The following is a 24,678-nucleotide window of genomic DNA, read 5'->3' as shown; positions in this document are numbered from 1 at the left end:
GTGGTGTGATGATGTTTACAGCAGGGTAGTGGAAACTTTTGGGGGTCATGTGACCAGCTTTGTCCTCTCTTATTATCTGGCAGGAATGTTCATGCTAATCCCTTTATCCCCAAAAAGAGCGAGAGAGAGGCTGCGAGACAGACTGAGGATGGTGGAGGGAGAGAAAGAGCAAGAGAGAAAGACAGAGACTTAGAGATAAATCCTCTTCTCTCAGTATTCCACTGGTTCTCAGAATCAGAGGAACAGGAAGAGAAAGACTGAGACAAACTGCCAATCTAAGGGAGATAGAAGGTGAGATAAAGAAATGGACGCGAGGTGGTGGAATGGAAACATACTCTCTCTACATTTAAAAAGGTCAGAGCAAATAAAAAACAATGGCAGTGAGATGAAGTCAAGGAGCAGCTTAAGTTGGTAACAGGGATCTTCCACTCCACAGGAAAGCCAAGAACATGGTGAACAAGAGTTAAAAAAATGATGTGATGGGGAGAAGTATGATGAACATTCAAGCGTGGGGGCATGGAGACTTTGCACACAACTGACTGGTTAATGTGTGTGTGTCAGGCTGACATGGGAAATGTGATCGTGGCATTCATCAGCTGCAATAGACTCCCATCATACTCTAAATAAGCCTTGAGGTCATTCTGTCCTTCTTACAGTAAGGGTTGCTCTGACAATGTGTGTCAAAGCTAATGTGTCTGCATGTGAGCACGTAATACTGTACATTATATGCCCTTGCATTCATTTGTAGATGTAGAGAGGGTATAATGCTGTCAAGTTCTCAGCGTACTTTGACCTGCACGCCCTGCAAACTGACAGAGATCACGGTGACCTGCTGGGAACGTAATGTATCTAAACAAGTGAGATCAGAGAAAGGAAGCAGAGCAATCCATCATCTTTAAGACCTCTCCCTCAAAGCTGAAAGAGAAGCCTGCGAGTTCAATGAATCTGCATACGGAGACAAAAAAATAACTTCAGACGACGAGTCATGACAGTTACAGCGCTCTTAATTATGCAACATGCTCTGGCACTGACCTGCTGAGGAAGCCCGGGAAGGACAGGCGGACAGGGTATCCATAACGGATCATGCGCACCATCTCGAGCACCCCGATGTACTGCAGCTGGGTAGACACATGGAAGCTGTCAAAACTGTCTGGCTGACCACTGGCGTTGGGGCGCACACACTCCACAAAGTGAGGAGTGCAAGCCTGCAGCTTACTGATCACTTCTGACAGTGAGTTCTGAAAAGGGGAAAAGGAGAGGAGACACAGTTGGATTCAATCACTTGTAATCAGAACAGAATATGTTGTGCTTTGATTAACAACATTTATTATGCTGTCTGTGCACATTAAGTACTAGCTAAGGGAAGGAAGGGCTCTCTTTCCTTCTTTCTTTTGATGTTGTAGCTTGATTTGCAAGCCACAGCCACTAGAGTGAGATCACATAGTGTTTGAGACAAAATGGTCTGATTTTGGGGGTGTGTTTTGCCTCTGGAGGAAGCAAAAACACAAAGAGCTCTTTGCTCTTTCAGAGGGTGTGTGTGAGAGTGAGAGAGCTTTTCTTTAAGCCCTGAATTCACAGATGCTGCATCCAAGGTCACACAGACACACACACACATAGCCACACATCCGAAATTCACGTAAACGCTTGCATCTGTGTTTCTGCCACTTTTCAAACTGACGTCAGTCTATGCTCTGCATTCCCTTAGGTACAATGATCAACACCTCGCCCCTCATCTTTGAACGTCACTGCCAGCATTAACATTTCTGTCCTCCCCTACCAAACATGTGCATGCACAAGCACAAATGGGTGCGCACACAGTGGTTGTTGTTCATTGTTCATTCATTCATGTGGAGGGCTTCATGCTTGGCTTGGTACAGCATCATTCTTCAGCCCACTCTCTCCTTCTCTGCCATTCCCTAAGGGACTCGTCCACCATAAGCCCACAACTCTGATTGTGCAACACACTGGCTTCATTCAAGGCAAAGGTACGGCGTCTCTGAGCCACATCTCAGCCCCCTTGCATCACCAGCAGACACTGAACTACTTTTACTTTAACTGAGTATTGTTATTGCTTTATATAGTTATAAATAGCAGTAGCTTGCAGTGATTTCTTAAAACAAAGATTTAATTCACACAAAACCTTAAGTTTCATTAACAAATCCCTTCATTCATTTGAGCTCTGATCTAGATGCTTGCAGGCTCTGTCTGCAGGGAACAAGTTTTCAGTAAAATAAAGACAAAAGTAAAGTGAACAGGCTGCTTTTGTGTGATTAGCATCAAAACAGTAAACTACCCTTGCATTTATTGGCCCTTTCGCAACAGTTGCAGGCTGCTGTATATGGGCTCCAGTAGATGAATTTTAAGATAATCACAAACACAGCTTCAGTGGTTTGCTTGGCAAGCTGTGGCTTCATTATTTGCGCATATTTCTTTACTATTTTGCAGAGGGACTGACTTCAGTAAACTACAGGGTTAACATATTCTGATGGACAAACACATTCACACCTATCAACAATTTAGAGTCCAAACCTGACCTGCTTGACCTTGCACTGTGGGGGAAAACTAGCGTGACATGCAGACATTCAAACTCCACACACACACAGAATCCTGCAGCCGGCAGATTCAAACGCTTTGGCTGTGAAGTGCTGACCAATGAGGCAATATGCTCATCAGATACAAATCGCTGTCCACTGAGCTCAATTGAGCATTGATCACAGAAATCAAACAGTTGCACGCTGTTTTTTAATCTCAGCCTCCTTAAATGGTTTTAAGTTACCTCTTTGGTAACCAGAGATAGACTGCATTTTTTTTTACCATTCATTTATTTCATGTTTGATGAATTTGAACACAGCTGTTTAAATCACAAAAATATCCCTCTGTTTTGTTTTGTTTTTTAACTCTTTTTTTTCTACATTGATTGATCAGCTCCCCGTCTGTCTGTGGGCAGCAGATTCCCCTTACTTGCTATGTTGAGCTGGGAAATAAAAGCAGTGAATCAGTAAATACAAGCACTGTTGATTTATTCCCGTGGAGCAGCAAAATATTTTTCTCAGTAAATGTCTGCAGTCAGTTGGCTTGATGAAGGCAGTCAAGTCAGGCGCTATCCTCTCAGCTCCTGATGAGCTCCTGTTTTTTTGGGGAGTTTTTCCTTAGTCCTCATGAGGGTCTAAGGACAGAGAGATGTTGTGTATTGTAAAGCCCTCGGAGGCATATTGTGATTTGTGATAATGGACTTTATAAACAAAATTGAGCTGAATTGAATCGAATCGATTTGAACTGCTAAACACCTGCTTCTGTGGACAGCGACACTGACTACAGGTTGGAGTCGGTGCGTTTTGAAAACTATCTCAGTGCTGACAACAGTTATATTATCAATCACACTGTGTGTCAAAATATGATGTTATAGTGACATAATAAAATCCTTCAGGTGCACGACATGATAGAAGAGTGACACATTTTTTTGTCATCTTTTCTGTTGAAGTGTTGAGCACCAAACCGTACATCAGGCTTAACCCAGCTGAACTGACTAACATGCTACAGCTGATAGACCACAACTTGCATGCTGCCGAAACTTTCCAGAGAAAGCTTGCATTGCAGAATGTCGGTTTCGAGCATCTACATGAACAGACATATTTTACTAAAATCCAAACCAACATAAACATAGTCAAACAATTACAATGTACATAAATGTTCATAAATGACAGATAAAAGGGAGAAAAAAAAGACAAAAAGAGAATGACAATGTGGGGGTTCTCAAGGAATTTCTTCCATTAGAGCCTCAGGTCATGTTGCTACAGGGGGTTTTAACCAATTTGCAATGATTCCTTTAAATGCTGTCACTAGGAGAATCTGGAGCAGATAGTGTGATTTCTGTTTTCAGTTCCTTTGGGGATAACTTCCAGTAAAGCAACCACTGGTTCTTGGGAGAGCTGTAGAGCAGTTTTGCTTCAGTTTGTTGCATGACCAGAAAATATTGACAAAAGTGGAGTCTGTTTCCCCGCAATTTCAAAAGACTCTTGACTGTTTGGGTCACAGGGTGTAACTAACGTATGCAACATATGAACCAAATGCTTCGGGATGACTACACATACCATTACATTATTAATGGTTATCATGGAAAATAAAACTAATCATGATGGTTTATGTCTCAGAGCCCTAGAATTATGCCTGACCCTGTCAAGTACTGGGAGGTGGACAGGTGTGGTTCTTACCCTCAGCTGGACAGCCACTGTGACGGGCCCACAGCGCTCTAACCGTTGAAGGAAGGAGCTCGAGCCTTTCTTCTTCAAGATCTGCCAATGGAAAGAGAAAACAGAGAGAAGAAAAATATAAGATAGCTGTGCATCTTACTTGAAGTGGCAACTGAGAAGTATGAAATCATTACAACACAATCATCACATATTAACATCAAATTAAGGTGCATGTCTTTGACTGGAGATCAAAATATGAAACTTGATTCTGTGGAGGATGTTTGCAAAGTACACTAAACCGTCCCATTAGACCACTTCTCTGCCAGTCCCATTTATTCTTTTTCATGTGCTTTTCAGCCCAACTCTGACATTTTTTGTCTTCTATTGTCTCATCTGTTGTCTTACACCCAATGCAGTACTGCAATATTACTTAACGTTACTGTACTAGGCTGCTGGGGCAGATCTGGGGGGTGAAAGGGGGCTTATGTAAGCTTTTTCTCTAGATGGCTAATGAGCCACAGAGACAGCAGGCGAGACCCCCAGGAGGTTACACAACCAGCAAGCCTTTCCAGTCACACATGTGCACCACCAGTACAATATGCTTTCCGAAACATTAAAAAAGATCAAATGGAAATACAGGGTCGGGGGGGTGAACTGAAAAAATATAAGAATATCTTTGTGAGATTTGTATTTTTATGAGTGCATGTCATAAAAAAGTTAGTGATCACATGACTGCGTGTGCATGCATGCTAGAGTTTCTGTCTGAAACAAATCCTATTCCCAGAGGTTTATATACAGCACTGTCGTGGGAAGGAGCTTAAATTAGACTTGTTTTTTTTCCAAAAATACTATCCCTGGTGGTCCATTGATCAGCACAGCAGTAAGTTGCTTGTTGGAACAAAGACATCAAAACTGATTGTCATTGAATGTGTTTATTGAGCTTATTAATTCCTACATTTTTTCAAGAGCCAGTATGGATAAAACATCCTTCAAGCCTCAATTCAAATGCTAATATTATATTAAAAAGCCAGAAAATTAACAAGGCCTTCAACATCCTTTACATGCTCAAGTGTATTTTTTATATTATATTTATAAGTAATTGCAACTATTTTTTTGTGTTTTATACATGCAGTTATACAAACAGAATGAAAGAAAAAAATAGTGTTGCATATTCGTCTATATTTACACATTCATACACATGTAGGAGCACAAATATGCATGAACCTTGTAATATATTCATTCATGCACACACACACAAATACTAACAACCACAAACATAAATTAATTAAAAGGGGAGGTAAGGGATTAAGGGGTTGTCTGTGTGTGTCTGCTCCTCCTCTTAGATGTACACACTGAATATGTCTATAGGCTATGTTTGTTTTCTCAAGCTCTACCTCTGTTCATTTGTAACTTATTTTGTTAATATAAGTGTAATAATAGAATAATATTATATCTACATAAACCAACGGCTTTTTCTTGTCTCTTCGCTTCTAACTCCTCCCCATTTCTGAGATTTTCTGTATCATTTCTTTTCATGTTTGAACTAAATGCCCTGACACACCAAGCCAACAATCGGCCATTGGTCAGTTTTGGGCCACCACTGAGTGTCCATTGTCCTAGTCGTTGCAATCTATCCAACAGTTTTGGCCCTCGTTTGGATGATTTGGGCTTTACTCCAAATCAGCACGTTGAATCGATGCCGGAGACAGCAGAGCCCATTGGTGAATGAAATCGCTCAGATTGGAAGTTCAGCTCAGCGCAGATAAAGAGAAACAGAAATGAGGAAAGTAAACAAACAGCAAAAGTCAAGAGGGAGTGACATCGAAACAAACTTATATTACATATATTATATAAGTTTAAGATTCTGATTCTGCTCCTTAGCAGAAACGTTTCCTGATGCACGGTAAAACCACGTCAAGACGGCCTTGCGTTTTCACTTTTTGAATGACTTATACAGACTGCCACCGTCTGCTATTACCAAGGGGTATTTCCTCCTCACGCAGGCACGTAAAGTAAATGCTTGATGTCCGTTAGCTTCTGTATTTTGTTCAGGTACAACTCGTTTTGGCTAAGACTCAGGCAACAAGAGGCGACACAGCAGGGGGCTTTCATCGCCACTTGTTATGATGTTGGTTTGGTGTGTCTGACCTTAATGGATGTGAGGAGTTTGAACTATTTCCTAGTTATTTGCTTCAGGGCCTCGAGTGTCTCAAGGCCTTGTTCAGACAGCCAGCCCAAATAACTTTTTGGCATATCTAGATATTATCCAGATTTAAGAAAATCAGAAGCACAAATACATGTGATTATTTGCAAATCTGATCCAAACCACATTTGGAGGTCATTTGAAATGCTATTCCAATCATATTTCAACAGATATGCCTTATTCTGGACAATATGGTCTCTCAAACTGTATTTCAAAGTGTCTTTAAAAACAACACACAAAAACAATGAGTGCTTAGCAGATCTGTGCTGCTACCAGCAAAGCACTTAAGAGGAGGAACAACAGTTGGACAAACAGAGAAATAAATTGTTTGGAGACCTCCATTTCTCATGTTTCCGAGTTGGAACATCGCGTCACCAGTGTTGCTACGTAATTTCTCAGTGTTGTTATCACAGCAACCCATGCAGACAGGTTGGTGATGTCTGGACACACAAGCTTTTTTAAGATCTGATTTGAGAAATAAAAACTGAATTGTCTGCAGTCTGAACAAAGCCAAAGTGTATTATTGAGTTGACTGCAACAGCAGACATGCAACATGTGTGGCTAATTCACCAGTCTGTAAACAGTGTACCGTACCTTGGTAAGGTCGTGGTACCTCCGCGGCTGTTGGGGGACATTGTTGGTAGTGATAAGAGAAGCTGATGACATCCTGTGGAGCAACAGGGCAGCTTTAGGCCCCCTCAGACCGGCACGGCCCTGGGCTGCTGGCACCAGAGAACCAGTCTGAGTCAGCTTGGACTGGAAGAGCTGCTGCAGTAACACACTCTCACTGGCTGCTGGGCACAAAGCACATACAGAGAGAGAAAGAAAGGGAAGAAAATAACGGTGAAAAGAAGCAACAGCATTGGTGGAAATAAGGGGGTGGAGGGGAGTAAGGAAAGGTGGAAAAAGCAGATAAAATAGAAAGAAAGGAGGAAGGACAGTGGGGAGGACGTAAACAAGAAAGAAGAGGAGGCATCAGAGGAAGAGGCATAAAGTTGGGCTCCATGTAAACAATCAGCCAGGCAACAAGAGGGGGTGGACCACGCCACTCCACAACACGTGGAGCGGTCCACAACAACAATGAGCTCATTCAGAAAGCCAAACAACATGTGCGTGAACGTGGGCGTGTGGCTCTCATCTGAAAGGCTGAGAGAGAGAGCGAGAGAGTGAAAGGGGAATGGACGATGGCAGGTAGGCGTACCAAGCAAAGAAAAACAAACATGAGTCCTGGACTCATTTAAGGACTTAATTACACAGAGCTCAAATGGTAATTGTCTTTTCATTTAAAGCAATCACTGCCACCACCTGAATATAGACTTACATAGATCCCTCTGCTCTTCTGTTAGCTTTAAGGCTTAAACTTAAAGTGGGGAGGGAATGACTTCCGTAAGAAGTAACCACGCATGTCAGTGCCTGAATGGCAGCGCCGCATTGACTTGGTCAGACGGAGGGACAACAGCCAAGTGTGAGTGAAGGGCTAGCCTTTAGAAGATTAGCCTCATCATGGAAATTATAGCAATTAGGCTGCTGGATGGGAGGCTGGCCTGGCAGCCACACAACGACTGCCTGTGTCCGGCTAACCACAACACCCCACATCTGGCACCTTCTATAGACAATATACACACAGACGGTGCTGTCTGCTGCATATGGGATGAAACACACACACATACAAACACCACCACACTTAGACAAAGAGTGGTTCTGTGTGCTGTTAGTTTAGACAAGAGTGCATCTTTGTGATCAAGTGTGCTCTGACGCCACAATGTGCTCATACGCCTGTTATTCATTGGGTACTTACACTTCATCGTAAACAGGAGATTCTGAGGGAGGGAGTCCTTGTTTCTTGTGAGCGATCCTGTGAGGTCATATGAAATCTGTGGGAAAAACAAATCATGCAGTTTCTTATAAAGTAGGTTTGGTTTTTATATGCAACTTAAAATAGTAGTAGTAAAACAGATTTCCAACACGTTCTTCAAAATCAAATTCAAGGACTTTTCAAGGGCTTCTCCAGGCCCAATTCCCAAGTCAAGAGGTTTTCAATGTTTAGAACAGACAGCCTGCAGTCACAAGTGTGCCACCTTTGCACAACGACAATATATTATACAATGAATCTCATATTTAACTATCACTTCTTATCTGCAAAGAAATTCAATTTCTTACACAGACAAGTTTAGGTACAATGTTCAGTCATTAAACCAGTTTAAACCAGTTTAAAATCACATAAATGCTTTGTCGTAAAGATGTTGATGGATCTAATTATTGTGCTGAGATTTTAGATTGCACAGGGTTCCTGCCCAGTATGGAAAAGTGTGAAATTTAATTTTGATAAAAAAGAAAGAGAGCAAAACAGAAATAGAGTACAGACAAAATTGCATCTCAAGACTATTACGCCTTTTCTTCTTTTCCTTTTCGATAGAATTGATTTGAAAAACTAAACTGATCATACATGCAGTGTTTTTTATTGGTGTTTGGAGCAGCCAGGCAGTGCAGCCAAAATGTTTACCAGTTTGTGAGAGAGTGCGGGTCAGAGCGACATCGTCAAAAGCAAGACAAGAAGTATGACAAATGAATGCACACTTCTAAAAAGAGCTGCATCCACATCTGTACATCACAGCTTGCAAAACAGCTCTGTGCACCCATGTGTTTTGTTTAACTGAACCAAATTCTAACATCCATGACTAAATTAGTTTGAAAGAAATATGTTTGAATTGTATATGTACATAGCATCACAAATAAACCAAATATTACATTTGTCTGAATATCCTTGAGTTATGTGGTGATTTGGTCTTCTCTGCGTAGGGAAACCCTTAGCTGGATTGATGCCATGTAAATTAAATTATTTCACTTTTTTAAACTCATTTTCAATTCTTGTTTTCAAAAAGAGACCAAAAAATATGAGGGACACGCGTAGACTGTAGAAAATGATAAAATAATAATTATTCCGTATGTTAAGGTAAGGGAACACAAGTATAGGTGGCACCAGTTAGTTTACTTGCTCTTTGGACAGAGATGTTTGACGGTGGAATGTGGTCCAACTTTCAGCGTGGAGAAGCCTGAACTTAACAGCCACAGCGGTTAATGAAAGCTTTCTGAGGGCTGGCTATTTGCACTTAGATGTGAAATATGGTCTGAAAAATCTACTGAATAGTCTGGAAATTTCAGGAAAAGTATGTCATTTTGAAATGAAATTCGGGGAATCAGCTTGTTTATTTTCTTCTGTATAGTGGCTGCTGGTTTGTCCAGGCTCTGCTGAGTGAGACCTGCACAAAGCTGAATTATTGTTACACTAAGTTGTGATTAAGGTTCATGATTTTCAGTAGTCTGAACTGGAACATGGTGGGCTTCCACTGACCAGCTGCCAAATATACTCACATTCTTTTTAGCATTTTAGAGGTTGACTGCAATAAAAATTTGTTGATTTTATATTATGGTGCAACAACCTACCATTTCTATATGTATACTTTTTCTGTTATATAAACAGACCTGTCCAGCATAGTGGCTGACAGTGAAGGCTGGGCCCTGGTCTTTGGGTGGGGGGTTTCCGTTGCCATCCTTCGTTGTAAGAGAGAGGCCGTGAGTGGGATTGGACTCCAGCTGGGTCGATAGCCTCTTGTACAGGGTCTGCTCTGCTGGCCGCAGGCTCTGGCTCTCCTCATCCAACACACACAGCAGCCCCTGAGGCTTCTAGAGGAGGAACAAACAGATGCTCTCATGTTATTTATGTCACTCGTGTTTACTAAGCTTTTTTGTTAAAAGTAATACATTATTTTCACAGTGACACTTTTATTGATCCTGTAGGGTACAGTTGTCCCACTGATATCAAATAACTTCAGTCATCTTCATTTGCTTTAGATTTTTTGGGACATTTGGATCATTAGTGAAATCGTGTAGACAGAGAAAACATGGGGTGAAAGGTTAACATGCTATGAAGGTCGAACTAGGGTTATGTTGCAATTACATGATATGAACCTTGAGCATTGGGTCATAAACAGTCCTACCAGTAATGTTCCAGTTTGAGTTTTATTTTTTTAATACATTCAGTTCTTCACTAGGGGTGTCCCCCACTAAACATTTACATTGTCGAGTCTACTTATTCAAGTCTTGCCTGGTCAAATCTTTTTTTTTTTTTTTTCACATTGATCCATATTCTGATTTACAAAATTGCATATAGAGAATGTTTTAGCAAATATGACAAAAACTTATTTTTATTAAGGTTACCAACTGCAGCTTCAAGCTATGAGCCTTTTAAAGCCTTTGTGAAAGCCTTGGGCGGCCTTGCAATGTTGAATTACATCATCAGACACCAAACTGGACTGGACTGGTCTAAACCAGCAGCGTACGGTACCTGAAGAAAGAAGTCCAGAACGGCTGGCTGGTTGCTGGGGGAGCGCGGGGTCTCCATGGCGATGCCCTCCTGCAGACACTCAGCCTGTTCCTGCTGGAATAGTACCTTGGAGACGTACTGCCTCAGACGCTCATTGGTCATGTTCACGCACAGCTGGAATGCACACAACACACACATCAGCCTGTAAACACACACTTTAGTGCACATGGCATGAAATTCCTCCTCAGAGACGGACGCTGCTGTGTGTTTGTTTTTAAACCAAACAAACATACTCAAATACAAATGAAACACAAACTGCTGTGGCACCAACGGGAAGGTCAAAGGGGCATGAATGAACTAACTGCTCATATAATGCACCTGACCCTGTATTTATGCAAGATGTTTACAGAAACACCTCATGCATGGTATACATAATAATGGATGTCCCTACGTACAGCCTTTATCTTTCCCTCTGTAACATGGACAAAGTGTTCCTGCTGGGACACATGAACTCTTCCTAACCCAGCCGTCAACTAATCACAGCATGGCAAATGCGTTTGTCTGGCGTGTGCACGTGGAGCTCTGGAGGGGAGACTCAAGTGTGACTTGTCACATTGATGTAATGAAAAGGAACACAGAATACGAAGAGGAACAACTCAGGACAGCAGACTGCAGGCGGCAGGCCTGTTTCAACTTCTCCTGAACCCAAATGTGCCACAAAGCGGAACACACGCGCAAGAAAGTCTTACAAAGCTGTAGTCTAAGAATGAACTTGTCATTTGTTGTACTTCAGTGAGGTGTCCCTCTTTTCAACCCCAGAGCTGATGCATCTATCCTTTGTAGTCTAACGTTATGGCATCAAACACGAAAATAGACGCCAGACAGATGCAGCCATGTGATAAAAACATGCATCTTATATGCTCACAAATAAAGTAAAAATATTAATGCTGTGCTCAAATAAAGCCCTGTCGCCTTTAGTTTCGGGGTTATGTTATGTTGTTTATCCAGTTACTGAAAGACTGAATGTTCACTTGCTGGTGTGGAAATAAATAAACAGTTTTTCTCTCTGGGCCCTGTCATGCGATTGTATAGGAACAATGCCATGACCCACATTTTGTTTCGCAGCCCACCGATTGAGAAGTGCTGATTTAGAGGTGTGTTGTGCTGCTGTGCATGTGGCTGTGTTCTTGTTTTTCTATCATCAGTGTTTGTCTATTCTTTGTCTTCGAGCTAGTCGAGTACATTAAAGGCTTAATCCCAGCAGGTGGCTGATTGAGTTAGCTCATTAGCAAAGTGCTGAGCAGGTACAACACACCCCTGACAAACCCAGCTCTAATTAACAAGCACTAATGACCCTGATCTTGCTGTGCATGTGGAGCCTGTCTGTGTACGTGTCTGCATGTGTGTACAAACATGTCAAGAGTGTGAGGGCTTGTTTGTCACTGATGCGCCACATCTACTGTAAGAGATCACCGAGTTTGTTTATCCAGACTTTGCTCCTCCTCTTCTCTCTTCTGTGGGTGGAGGGGTGATGTGTGATTTGAACAGGCTGATATTAATAGGCAGCTCAGACAGCGGAAACAATGGAAATGATGTCTGAGGGAGAGAGGCGGGCATTGCGAGCGCCTGCAACAGATAGTGGTTCTTCTCTTTTTCTTGTTTTGTTAGCCTCCTCCCCTCTCTTCCCTTCTGGCTCTGCATTCTCCGTGACCCAAGGAGGAAAGGTCACGCAATCCCTTGCTTCCACTTGGATTAGAGAACATCCAGGGGAAGACTAAGGCCACTGACATCTTAGCACGAAAGTAACACATATGCATGCAAGCCAAGACAGAAACACACTGGCCTTAATAAAAGCTGGGAGGAGATTGGGAGTTCCACAGGGAGGGAACGTAAGCTCTGGGTTGCAGGAATAAGCACTTAGCCTCTTGAGCACTATGAATTAAACCCTAACACCACACACACACACACACACACAAATACACACACATACAGTGATATACAGACTTGTCTGCCTGGTCCCTGCTGGCCTTACAATGGGGTAGCCCATTAACAGTGAATGCTTGATAAGCGCATGACATATTTACAGCCCATAACAGGTACGTCGTAGAGAGCCACACATGTACTCTGCACACCATTCAATGTAATCACACACACTGACGTAACAAGAACAAACAAGCATTGAAGACATGCTAATCCATCTGTGTGCATAGTAAGTGCAAAACCACACACAGTAAAATACACACACACCTCCACACTAGTGGTGGGGTAAAAAACGAATGTCTAAAAGGAAACAATTCCAGATTCTTTACGAATCAAATTAAATTCCTGCATTTAAAAAAATCTTAAAAATGCCACTAGTGGTCCTTACTAAATGCACTTTTTCATGCAGTGCAGTCACATTTAGCTGCATGTATGATGTTACAGAGAAGTATAAACTATATTGGCCAGTCCAATCTCTGTTGCAGGATTTAACAATCTAAAAAAAAGATGCTTTTGTTTGTGATGTTTTCGGCCAGACCTCTTAATATTAAACACAAAAAGCCGTTGAGCTTAATGTATCACCAAAACAGTGACAAAGCCTTTCTTTTCATTAAAATGATTTAAGGTAATTTCTATTGTTTCTAGTAGTTGCAATCAAATGAGAGGGACAGTTCACCCTAAAATCAACATATTTTTCCTCTTACCTAATATGCTATTTATCAGTCTAGATTGTTTTCGTGAGTCGCTGAGAGTTGAAGACATTGGCCTGTGTTTCTTCAATATAATGGAACTAGATGGCACTCGCCTTGTGGTGCTCAAAGCATGAAAAAAAAACCCACATCTGAAAGACTGAACAGCAATGTCTCTTTCTGAGAATCATAGCCCGATCACTTAAGATAATCCACAGACCTTGTTGGGCGCAATTACATGTAGGATCTATTGTCTTCCTACCGAACTACTACTGAGTTACATCTATTTCCATTATAATTAAAAGAAGGCAGACATCCCTATAGCCAAATCTCAAACACTGTGCAACCCACACAAAAACAATCTAGACTGATGAACAACCTTAAAAGTAAAAGAAAAAAATGCTATTTTGATTTTAGGATGAACTGTCCTTTTAATAATACTTCAAACAAAAACAGCTGGGAGCAACTTCATTGGATTGAGAAATAATTTTGAATACAAAAATCATTTGTATCACAACCCCCCAAAACTCTCAATTATCCGTCATATACTAATGTTAAAAATTAAGATTCGCACACACACACTCAGGCACGCACGCACGCACGCGCACACACACACACACACACACACACACACACACACACACACACACACACGCTGGTCTGAAGCTGCCCGTTACTCCGACATCTCACACACAGAGCAGTCATTGTGTCAGCCATCAGTTCATCTAAGGACAGCTGAAAATCACGCCACAGTCAGCCACAGACCTCGTCTCATTCATTACAATTACAGACCAAAACGTCCAGGCTAAAATAGATCACGGACCAAAATATTTTCATAATTCGATTAAGATCTGTTTGAAACTAAAATACCACAAAGAGATTCCAAAAGCTCCGGGGGCGGCCTTCTGAGTCAATGAAGTTAATCAACGATTGCCTTAAATACACGTGACTTGATTAGGAGGAACAACCTGGGGGCTTGAGGGGAAGCAACTTTGATGTATTTCTTTGGGGTTAACTGAAATCTAATAAAAGTAGGGACTGTCCCACCTGCTCATATCCATTCCTCTGAAATTCTTCAAACCCAAAGATGTCCAATATCCCAATTTCCAGGGCAGGATCACTGGAAAAAAATTACACATAAAGAGCATATTTGTTATGTTACACCACTTTCACTCCAGCATTGATGAAAGAACTTGTTTGCTTGCTTGACAGGAACTGTGTTTTGTGTGTGTGTGTGTGTAATAACACATGTGAAGGGGGGTGTGTCAGTAGTGAGTACTGTGGCTGACAAATTTATTATGTTGTGCGGTTGGTGTGTAAACAAGGCAAAGCACAAACACATTCCAGAAGATGGTGCATGGGTTATCTGACTGAGTGCGATAAGACTTCACAACATCAACAACACCAAGGATTCCATCAGCCTCCACCTGTGTGTGTGTGTGTTTGTGTTGAATTTTTTGCGTGCAAGACCTTCACATAAACCTTGGGTGTGTCCTCCATCCCTACCTCGCTCTTCAGTATTTTCCATTTCGTGCATGCCATTCAATGTAAACTATTACAAACCTCCACTCTAAACTATGTGTCATGTCATGATATCGGTGTTGTCACTCCAGAGGCCCTGCATGAGACGCTGCTCTTGTGCGATGACAGATACACTACATTGGTGGTGTTTTGTGATAGCTGTTATCAACGGCTGGGGCTTCCAAAGAAATTCTTTTGACGGTTAACACACACAAACACATGCACACGCACACACACGCACGCACGCACACACGCACACGCACACACACACACACACACACACACACACACACACACACACAGAGCTATACCCAATGCTGTCATCCTGTCCCTGTAGGTAGTCACTGGTGCAGTTGACAAGATAGCTGAAAAGGCGTCCATAGATGGCCTTTGCGAGCTGGTCTCTGTACTGCTCCGACATCTCCACTGTGTGGCGCCGAGTGATAACGTCACCTGACAGACAAAGGACAAGGACACATGATTTCTTGACAATTTAGCTGGGAAAAAAGACAATGAGCAACTCAGTAAGAAATGTTCCACAAAAAAACATCTATATTTATTATTATCATAATTAGATATTTAAAATTATGCTACAGGACTAATTTTTAAGCACTTCTTTTAGGTAATTTCGTTGTTTGTTTTTAACTTTCCTTTTTTGTGACTAATTTTCAGTTAATTTTCTTGTACTTTTTACAAATTTCTTTCTAATTTTGTGTATCATCTCTTCTTTCTTTTTCATCTTACCATGTTTTTGAGAGAAATTCAGCCAGTTTGACAGAAAATAGTTCCTACATGAAAGTGCTCACGGCAAGGTCTGCTGATTATCTTGAGTAACCTGGTCATGATTTCTGAAGAAAGACACTGCTACTGAGTTTTTCAAATCCATTTTTTTTTGTGCTTTGAGCTTTTTCTAAATTTGGAGCACCTGATAAACATTGTGGTCAATAGTCACCTACTACAGGCCCATATTAAAACATTGGACTGATCTTACTCTAATGAGAACAGTTTTAAGGTTTACTCCTCCTGAATTTGCTCATGTGTGTGGAATAAGGAGGGCAAGATGTCGGCGAAGGCTGGTAAGTGGATACCTTTGAAGTATTGGACGTCAGAGGTGAGGGCGGTGCTTAAGTCATTGGAGCACACCTGCAACAATCCGGCGACTGTGCAGAGGAGGATTGGAAGAGGAAGAGGTAAGTGACAGTGACATGATGGAAAAACACCAAAACAACAGCATTAATCAGTAAATGTGAGGATGTGCGCGTCAGAAAGGTAGCGCTGAGAACATCCCAGAAATAAATCTGTTCTTCCTCGCTCTGATGATATCATGCTGCCAACACAACGAGCTGAACTCTGCGTCAGATCACTCCTGCTTAATCGATCAGTGGAGCTGGCAGCAATTAGTCATCAGTGGGTTTCTGAGCAGAACTCATAAACAGGTGACAGTGGCCCAGAAACCCTTTGCTGACATCACTAGCCATGACATCACATCCCTCTGACAAGACCGGCTCTTTCCCATTCAGGCGCTGATGTCATTTGTTTACCATCTCACTAAGGTCTAGGGTCACAGGAGCAAATGTAGCGGTTGCATAATGAGGGAGCTGGAGAAACACGTACCAAGAGCAGGAAAGTGTGCGTTCAAGAGGGCCCTCTCCCCAACGTGGTTAAGTTTTGGCAGAAAATGCAGCTTACCAAACAGGTGACTGTCTGACCTTAAGCTAATGCAGGCAAACTGCCAAGCAGAGAGAAAAAAATGGGAGGAGCGATGACGACGAGGTAAACAAGATGAGTGGGTGTGATGCACCCTTCCTTCCCGTCCAGGGTGGAAATGTGACCCCGGTCAAGTGACAGGGGCACTGACCTCTCTCCAGCAGCTGCAGGTCAGAGGGGAAGGCTGTATCGGCATCTGTCAATGCAGTAAAACGTAGGTCCCCAATATGGAGCACAGCAGACAGCAGCATAAACACTGACTCAACCTCCTGGAGAGAGAGAGAGAGACAGAGAGAGAGAATAATTAATAACCCTTTGAAACCAGGAACAACATCACTTTTCTTGTGGTGCCCTGAGCAAATTGTGCAATTTCTTTCACAAACATGGGAAAAAGGCAATGAGTAACTTGATAAAAAATGTTTCACAAATTGCAAGAAAAAAGTAGATTTAGCAAATGATATTATAAAAGCTAGGGGAAAAACTTTATTCATAATTATCCTAATCATATATTAAAAACTATGTTACAAAATTACTATTTTTAAAGCAATTTTCCAGATCATTTCCTTGTTGTTTTTGTGATATTTTTTCAAAAGAAAAGTTTTTGAATTTCCTTTTTTCACTGTCTAATACCAACTTGCACTACATGAAATTCCGAGAAAATTGTTCATTAACTTAACCTCTTTTATAAAGGAAGGGACTGGAGACATTTGAAAGTTTCTTCATGTCAACAAATTCCACGAAAAACAAGCACATGAATGCACAAAAGGAACATCCAACACTTCAGCCCTCCTCCCTCCATTCACACACTTCTCCTCCTCCGGCTCTCTCTCCCTTCCTCTCTGCCCTTGAGCAGAGGACACTTAATGGAATACCCCATTACCCACTGCTCTGAATCTCTGAGAGGGGGATGTTCGAGTTTGAGGGTGTGCGTGTGTGTGTGTGTGTGTGTGTGTGTGTGTGTGTGTGTGTGTGTGTGTGTACGCATATGTGTGAATATGTCTGCGTGTGCACTCTCTGAAGGCAGGATATTGGAGCTGATATCTGGGAGATAAACACAAGCATTAGTCTCTGTCTGACACTCTATACACAGACAGACTCCCCCCCGCTTAGGAAAGGAGAAGAAAGGGAGCCAGGGCGCGAGGGAGAGAAAAGCAGCGATAGGGAGCGTTAATGACGATTGACCTTTGGGTCTGGACTGGGAGTCTTCCCCTGATTAGACTTAGACAGAGACCAATGGGTGGTCTATCACTTCCACTCCTACTCCCCCACTCCTGTCCCTCTGAGTCTCTCTCTTATCCAGTGGACACTAGTGCCCTCTGATATAAGACTACCTATCGCTCTATTCGTCCGTCCCTTCGGCCCTGCCTGCATGTATTGACTGCTGCTGGATTAAAAGGTGAGACGTTGGACACTCACTGCTGACAGATGCTGACTGGGAATCTAAGAATAGAACCTGATTATGGGCTGGGAACACGGCTGGTGGTGCACAGGACGGACTGTACCACACACTGTAGCACACTACATGCACACAGCGTGCATAAATCAAAGACCTTGTCTTCTGCATTTAGTTAAACATTTCAAATGGTCTGTAGGTAGATAATTGAAAAACATGATGTCCCAGTTCAGGATCCTAAGAAATCCACACATGGATTTGCTGAATATGCCACATTTTACTGTTTTATTGTTGGTTAACCGTTCATAGACTTTTGCTTGCTGTTTAACAGCTGTGACCTTGATATGTTTAAATTTATCATTATGCATATACGTATACTACAATCCTTTCCTTTTTAAATTTTATTTTCAGAAATCAAATTGGAAATTCCAGAAAGTTTCTTAAAGCATTCAAGGCCCTGTGAAGGCTTCACTTTTGGGTGCAGCTTAACTTAGCACAGACTCTAAGCTTGGCAGTGAGCTAATTCTATGTCAAGTACACTGGCAGTGGGGAGGGATTATTTTATATTTTTCTATTTGTATATTGTATTGTAACTTTTGTTTTTCTTGTTACCCTTATTTATGTTTACGGAATCCATATTAATTTGGATACATTGATGCCAGCTGCTGTTGATATATACCTACGCTTATCTCATATTGCTGCAATGACCATTCAGCACTGCACTTTTGATATACTGAACAATTTCAATAAAAAAAGGTTTTGATTTTTTAAAAAAGTATTTACAGTTTATTCATTTGCAATTGCTGTCTAATTAAGATTAATTTATTTTAAACTTTATTATATTTTCTACCTTATTTTAAAAGCACCCTACAGACACATTTTATGTATGTAAAAATACAAAGGAATGTATTAGGATTTTTGCCCAGTATGGTTCTCCCACATAAAAAGAAAAAATATATATTATTATTATAAAGATAATTTAGAAATTCTAGATCTGGCCTCCATCTGCCAACCACTACTGCTAGTGCTTGGTTGACTCGCAACAGCAGTGCCCTAAAAATGATGACTTACTTTAGAAGAAACATTGGAGATTCAGATTCAACCGTACACGATTGAGCCTCAGTTGGATCCAGCTTCAGATGAGCAGTTTGTTATTCACCACAATCAGAGACTAACAGATGTTTCAGAATGGTAAATGCAGTAAACATCTCTTAGTTGTTTATGTTGTTTGTTAGCTTGGTAGCTTGTAGGCTTGCAAATTTGTATGGTCAATGTCAGACATTTTAGGGGACATAATCACAGTTTTTAATGAAGGGGGCCTTTGATATATACTATTTTCTATTAATATTTGTCTCTTCTTTTTTACTTACATGGTATTCTTTTTCTATTTACACATATTCATTTAGCATTGTTGTTGTGTAACTGTTGTGCGTAAGATAAATAAAGAACTTGAATCAAGCGGTGACGGCCGTCTCATTTCAAAAGCTTCTTGTGCCTGAACTGGGAGGACACGCTGTTGTGTCCTTTGCATCCCTCAGTATCCCATAACCCATTATGCCGCGGTCAATTGTTTAGTGGAGCATGAACAGTCGTCATCAACTTAGAAATTACTTGTGACCATGTCATTGTTTACATTTTGAAATATTTGACATTACAAATTGAGCAACAGCCCACTTTGCTCTCTGAGGTCTGAGACACATCCTTTGGCGGATCCAGCCCCTGAACTCAGACACACTTACAAACTCAGTGTTGATCACAGAAATCTCGGGTAAGATCTCATCAATGACCTCATACACGGCTACTTCAGATTATGTGACATCAGCACTTTGAATGATCCCTGCTGTCAATAACCTTTGAATAAACGGGCTCAAGCTGTGAGCAGTGCCAATCAATACCTGCTTGTTGAAGCCCAGGGCTCGCAGGGCTTGTTTGACGGCTGCAAGGCGTTCCCTGCTCTGAGTAGAGGCTGTAGCTACTGGAAGTTTCTCCCCTGAAAGTCCTCCACTAAGATACCTGGAGTAAGGACAGACAACCACAAGAACAGAATAAACAGAAAGAAGAAGGTGTGTCCTATGACCAGTGTACAGGTGCATTGGTTCATAACATCTGCCCATGTGTAATATATTTGCATATCTTTGGATGAGAGAGACCTAAAACCAAAAGATTTATGAGGTGGTTTTATGCATTCAGTCCCAGTCACATAGTGCAGAGAGCTGTGTTTGGGAGGGAGAGAGCAAACAGGGTTTTAAATCTGCAGAATTGGATCACACACACCCAGCAAAGACATGTGGAGACACAATGGGTTGGTGTGATGCCAGAAAGGCTAGTGTACATTTAAGGCTCCAAACAGTGCAATTCAGGTCAGTGATTATCACACTGTGGCGTACAGTGGATAACAGAAAAGTAAGCCACAATCACACTGTCACTACAAGAAAGAGCATGCATAAGTAGAGATGTGCAACCCCAACATAAATAAAAATCTGACAAAAGTAAGAGATGCACATTTGGATAAATATGCACATATAAACAAGCATGAAAACAGTCATGTATGCAGTGCAGACACGCACTCTCTCTGAGGATATCAAATATGAACAGATTATGTTGTCAGTATATTGTATCTTGTTATCCCTAAAAAAATTAAAAACATTTTAAAAATAATAGCAGGTGCAATCACAAACCAGCACTCATACTACATACACCAGTGACTTTATGAACTTCAATATACAGAGCCATGTACCTATGAGCCAGGACGTTGTTGAGGTAAAGTGCGCTGTTCTCCTCCGCTGACAGGCCTTCAGCCATCAGATAAAAGATGTTGAAGTTGTGTTGGTGAGGAGCCAGGTGGACCAGACGAGACTTCTCCAGCATGTGGGTGTACACACGGGCTTAAACAGCAGATGTGTTTTATACTTCAATAACGTGTGTAAATTACATTTCGACAGTTCTGATGATAGTAGTAGTAGTAGTAGCACTAAACATTAAATCTGCAGCCATTGTAGAACTGCCAGTGCTCTCTGATCAAATTAAACTGGGGTGAAATGAGGTGAGTGATGCAGTAAAAATGGAGCTCAAGTAGAAACACTGCAACAGTAAACTCATAGGCTTTTACTGCCCCCTGCTGGTCTTTCACTGTTCTACAGCCGATCCCATGGAAAACTATTATACTATTATACTATAATATACTAACTACTATACTATTTTTATTATTATTCATTGTAAGCAACTGCTTTTCCTCATAAGGGTTGCGAGTTTATACCATGAAGACTTTGATGAAAGACCTTTAACAGACAGCCTGGCAGAGTGGACCCCTCTCATTACTGATTTAAACAATAAAGAATAAAACTGTGCGAAATCAGAAAAACAAGGAAACACTTGTGTCAGGTAGGGCAAAACTAAACCAGAAGTAAGACAAATTAAATAGAATATTTTTCATCCTACTCGTGTCTCTCAAATGGAATAAGGAATTCATGAAATTCAAAGTAAATCTTACTAACAATCAATCAGCTTCCATTGACAGACGTGTGTTACCTCTGAGCAGTGTCCTCCTCTTGTCACAGTACTGGATGGTCAACAGCTTGATAAAGCGGCTTGAGTTGTTGTTCCTCAGAGTCTTTGCATGACCGAAGGCCTCCAGAATACAGTTAACCTGAAAATTTGATCAAACCACAGGACATTTTATCAGTGAGTCTGAACATTTTTTGATATTTTTCTGCCTATTTCTTTCTAAATTACACAGAAGTTCTGCTCCATTTCCACTTTCCACCACTAGATGTCAATATGCATCCGTTATGTGGGATCTCAGTAATTTGTGTGTCCCATGGATGATCAGAGAGCGAGCTGACCCAGATATTGACTACATAACGATGACTTCATCAGTACAGAGCACTTGCAATCCCAGGCTACACAATGCGACTGATAGACTGAGTGCAGAGCGGTGAATCATGTCTTAAGCACCACGAACATGTCACAGTCTGAACCACAGTGATACAAAAGGGAATACAAAGTGCGAGGTAGGGTACTAAATTCTGACCTTAAAAATATAGAAAATGAATCATCATTATCTATTCTATGATTGTAGCCTCTACTAATTTACTGGGAAATGTACCAGGGGGAGGACATAGGTATTTGATGTCCTTTTGTACTCTACTATCATTTCTTTAATCAATACTCCCATAACAAGGCTGTAAAGTATAGGGAAAATGGACCTTCACCGAAGAATAATCCCCAAGCAGTTTTCTCTTTCTGTCTAAAAAACACAGCACTGTAAGAGATAAAGTCATCTTAATGGAAATCTTGATGATGCAATCAAACACATGCTCTGACAAATGAACAGCTATCAAGCAGAGAAGAAAACACCACCAGCAAACAGCCCCATAATCTACACATCTCCCCCTGCATAGCGACAAAAGAACAGCAGGATACACTCACACAGCTATGACCACCGCCTCACTACACTGTGTGCAATCTGATTTTTGATCATAGATGACATGAGAGAAGGAACAATAAGCACAGGGAGAAATGATGTGAGATTCAGTCAGTGCCTCACTTTGAAGAACACACAAATATTCATGAGTTTCTTGATGAGGACTGATTGCGGAGAGCACAGAATTTAAAATGAAAAACAGCTCAGATGTCTAGAATAAGAATATTTTCTCGTGTTTTGCCTTTTTTTGCAAACCCAAAGTGAAGACACTAGGGCATGAGAGAAACAGTGGATTCAAGAGTCATGCCCAGGACGCTGCGGTTACATCATGTTTTCCTTAGCCATATAAGCCCCGAGGACACCCGACGACTGCTTGAAGTGTAAAATAAAAGAGTATCTTAAACACTGACAGGTCCAGACTTACGTGTTTCATTCTGGGCTCCAGCATAAACCCTTTAGGGCTGGAGCGGGCTGTCAGGTGTCTCACTATGTGCTTACAGGCCTCCGTCTTCCCAGAACCACTTTCACCACTAGAGAGACAGAAAAATGAAGATTTAATTTCAATCTTTCCATCTGCAATTTTATTATTGTTTTATTTAATATTATTGTCTTTAAAAACTCTTGCATCAGAAATACTTTACCCAAAAAATGATCATTTGTATACTAATTATGGTGCAACATCAAGGTGTGGTGTTACGTCAAATTTGTGAAGAACTTTGTTTTCTTTGCACGTCTCCAGCGTGAACAAAGAATCTAAAAAGCTGAGAACATTCCCCACGAATTGAAGTTACTGAAGTCCACATTTATCTGCAACAAAACTATATCAAAATATCTGTTTACAAAGTCTCACACATGCATTTTACTAAAAACATACTATTTAAAACACTTTTGCATAAACAGTCTCACGGACAGTTGAATAGCACGCTTGTGTGACACTGTTGAGACTCTGCTCGTGCATTCCATTGAGCAGAGTTCAACACACACACTACTCCTATGCAGAATGCTTTAAATGCTTAAGTTTTAGTGAAAATGCATGTGTTTGGGAAGCACTGAGCGTATGACTGGATAGGACTTAAACAACACTGCATGAGTTGTGTGAGAGTTTGTACACAGATGTGTTTTACTCCAACAATTCATCAAAGATTTTCTCAGTTTTTGGATTCTTGTTTCACAGTGAAAGTATGCAAGAAAAATGCTTGCTACATGACTTCAGCACAACATGGGGTGAGTCATTTATATTCAAATAAGATACTAATTTAAAGGATAGGCTCACAATTTGTCCAGCCTCTTTTATAAAGCTGGCCCATATGAACACTGAAACAGGTTTTCCTTGCTGTGATTAATATAAAATCCCTTCCTAATGCACTCGAGTGTAACTGATGGGGTACAAAAACATTTGCAATTTTATTGATATTTCATATTTTACTCTTTCTACTTGCACTTTGTCCTTTATTATACTGCACAACAGTTTCAATTCAGATCAATAAAGGTCTATCTTATCTAAAATCAATAGGGAATAGAGTATGGGCAAGCAAAAATGATACAATTAAAAGTCTGCTAATAAGGGAAGATAGCACAGTACAGTACAAAAATCAAGCATTGTGCGTGTTACACCTCTCTGGACGTGTCTCACAAGAATAGGTTTTATGCATTAGTCATCAGGGTGTTTCCCACATCTGTCACCTCAACTGGATGTCACCACCTATCTGACATCACCCCTTCAGGGACCCCCACCCAACAAAGTCAAAATCAATTCCTTCTTTCTGAGACAATTTAAGCTCTATCCAAACACTCTTACTGCCCACAACTTCTCTGGCAGTGGATGCTTGTTTTTTAATTTGGCGTTGAGCGGATATTAAGTCTGACATAAGGTACCTCTACAGTACATGCTCCGACATTCACCGACATGCAGAGAGTTGAGACCAGCATAGTAACACCAAACAGATGGCTTCGGAAGGTCAGAAGCCCTCACTAATGACCGCAGTGTGCTGTGGTGAGCTGTTTGTCTGTGTGTATGTGTGTTGCTATATTTCCTACTAACAGCCCTGCCGAGTGCAAAGTCCAAAGGCCTTTCCACTGTCTTTTCATTTACCAGTTTTTATTAGATTTCAAGGGCATTTTGTTAGAGCACTCGCCTTGGGGGATCATGGCTGCTGATTGCTTGTAAATGTGTAGGTGTGTGTGTGTGCTTTTGTTAATGTGTGAGGAAATACAGAGTGAAACAGGAAGCTTGTACGAATGAGAACAA

General features: G+C 41.2%; 1 protein-coding gene across 1 annotated transcript in view; it reads right to left on the bottom strand.

The window, feature by feature from the left end:
- The window catches only part of myo16 (myosin XVI), a 128,273-nt gene that overhangs the window by 36,890 nt on the left and 66,705 nt on the right, over positions 1-24,678 (bottom strand). Inside the window, exons 14-27 of the mRNA XM_042494942.1 lie at positions 22,855-22,960; positions 21,536-21,653; positions 20,745-20,892; positions 19,903-20,020; positions 16,766-16,883; positions 15,996-16,067; positions 15,219-15,360; positions 14,434-14,506; positions 10,739-10,891; positions 9,877-10,077; positions 8,192-8,267; positions 6,988-7,184; positions 4,212-4,292; positions 1,033-1,238 (exon numbers count right to left, since the gene is read on the bottom strand). Coding sequence (XP_042350876.1) covers positions 1,033-1,238; positions 4,212-4,292; positions 6,988-7,184; positions 8,192-8,267; positions 9,877-10,077; positions 10,739-10,891; positions 14,434-14,506; positions 15,219-15,360; positions 15,996-16,067; positions 16,766-16,883; positions 19,903-20,020; positions 20,745-20,892; positions 21,536-21,653; positions 22,855-22,960 — 1,809 coding nt within the window. The remainder of the gene's footprint in view (positions 1-1,032; positions 1,239-4,211; positions 4,293-6,987; positions 7,185-8,191; positions 8,268-9,876; positions 10,078-10,738; positions 10,892-14,433; positions 14,507-15,218; positions 15,361-15,995; positions 16,068-16,765; positions 16,884-19,902; positions 20,021-20,744; positions 20,893-21,535; positions 21,654-22,854; positions 22,961-24,678) is intronic.

The sequence above is a fragment of the Plectropomus leopardus genome, chromosome 10 (genome assembly GCF_008729295.1).
Source record: "Plectropomus leopardus isolate mb chromosome 10, YSFRI_Pleo_2.0, whole genome shotgun sequence".
NCBI lineage: Eukaryota > Metazoa > Chordata > Actinopteri > Perciformes > Serranidae > Plectropomus > Plectropomus leopardus.
The sequence above is the reverse complement of the archived record's forward strand: the minus strand, read 5'-3'. Positions and strand labels throughout refer to the sequence as shown.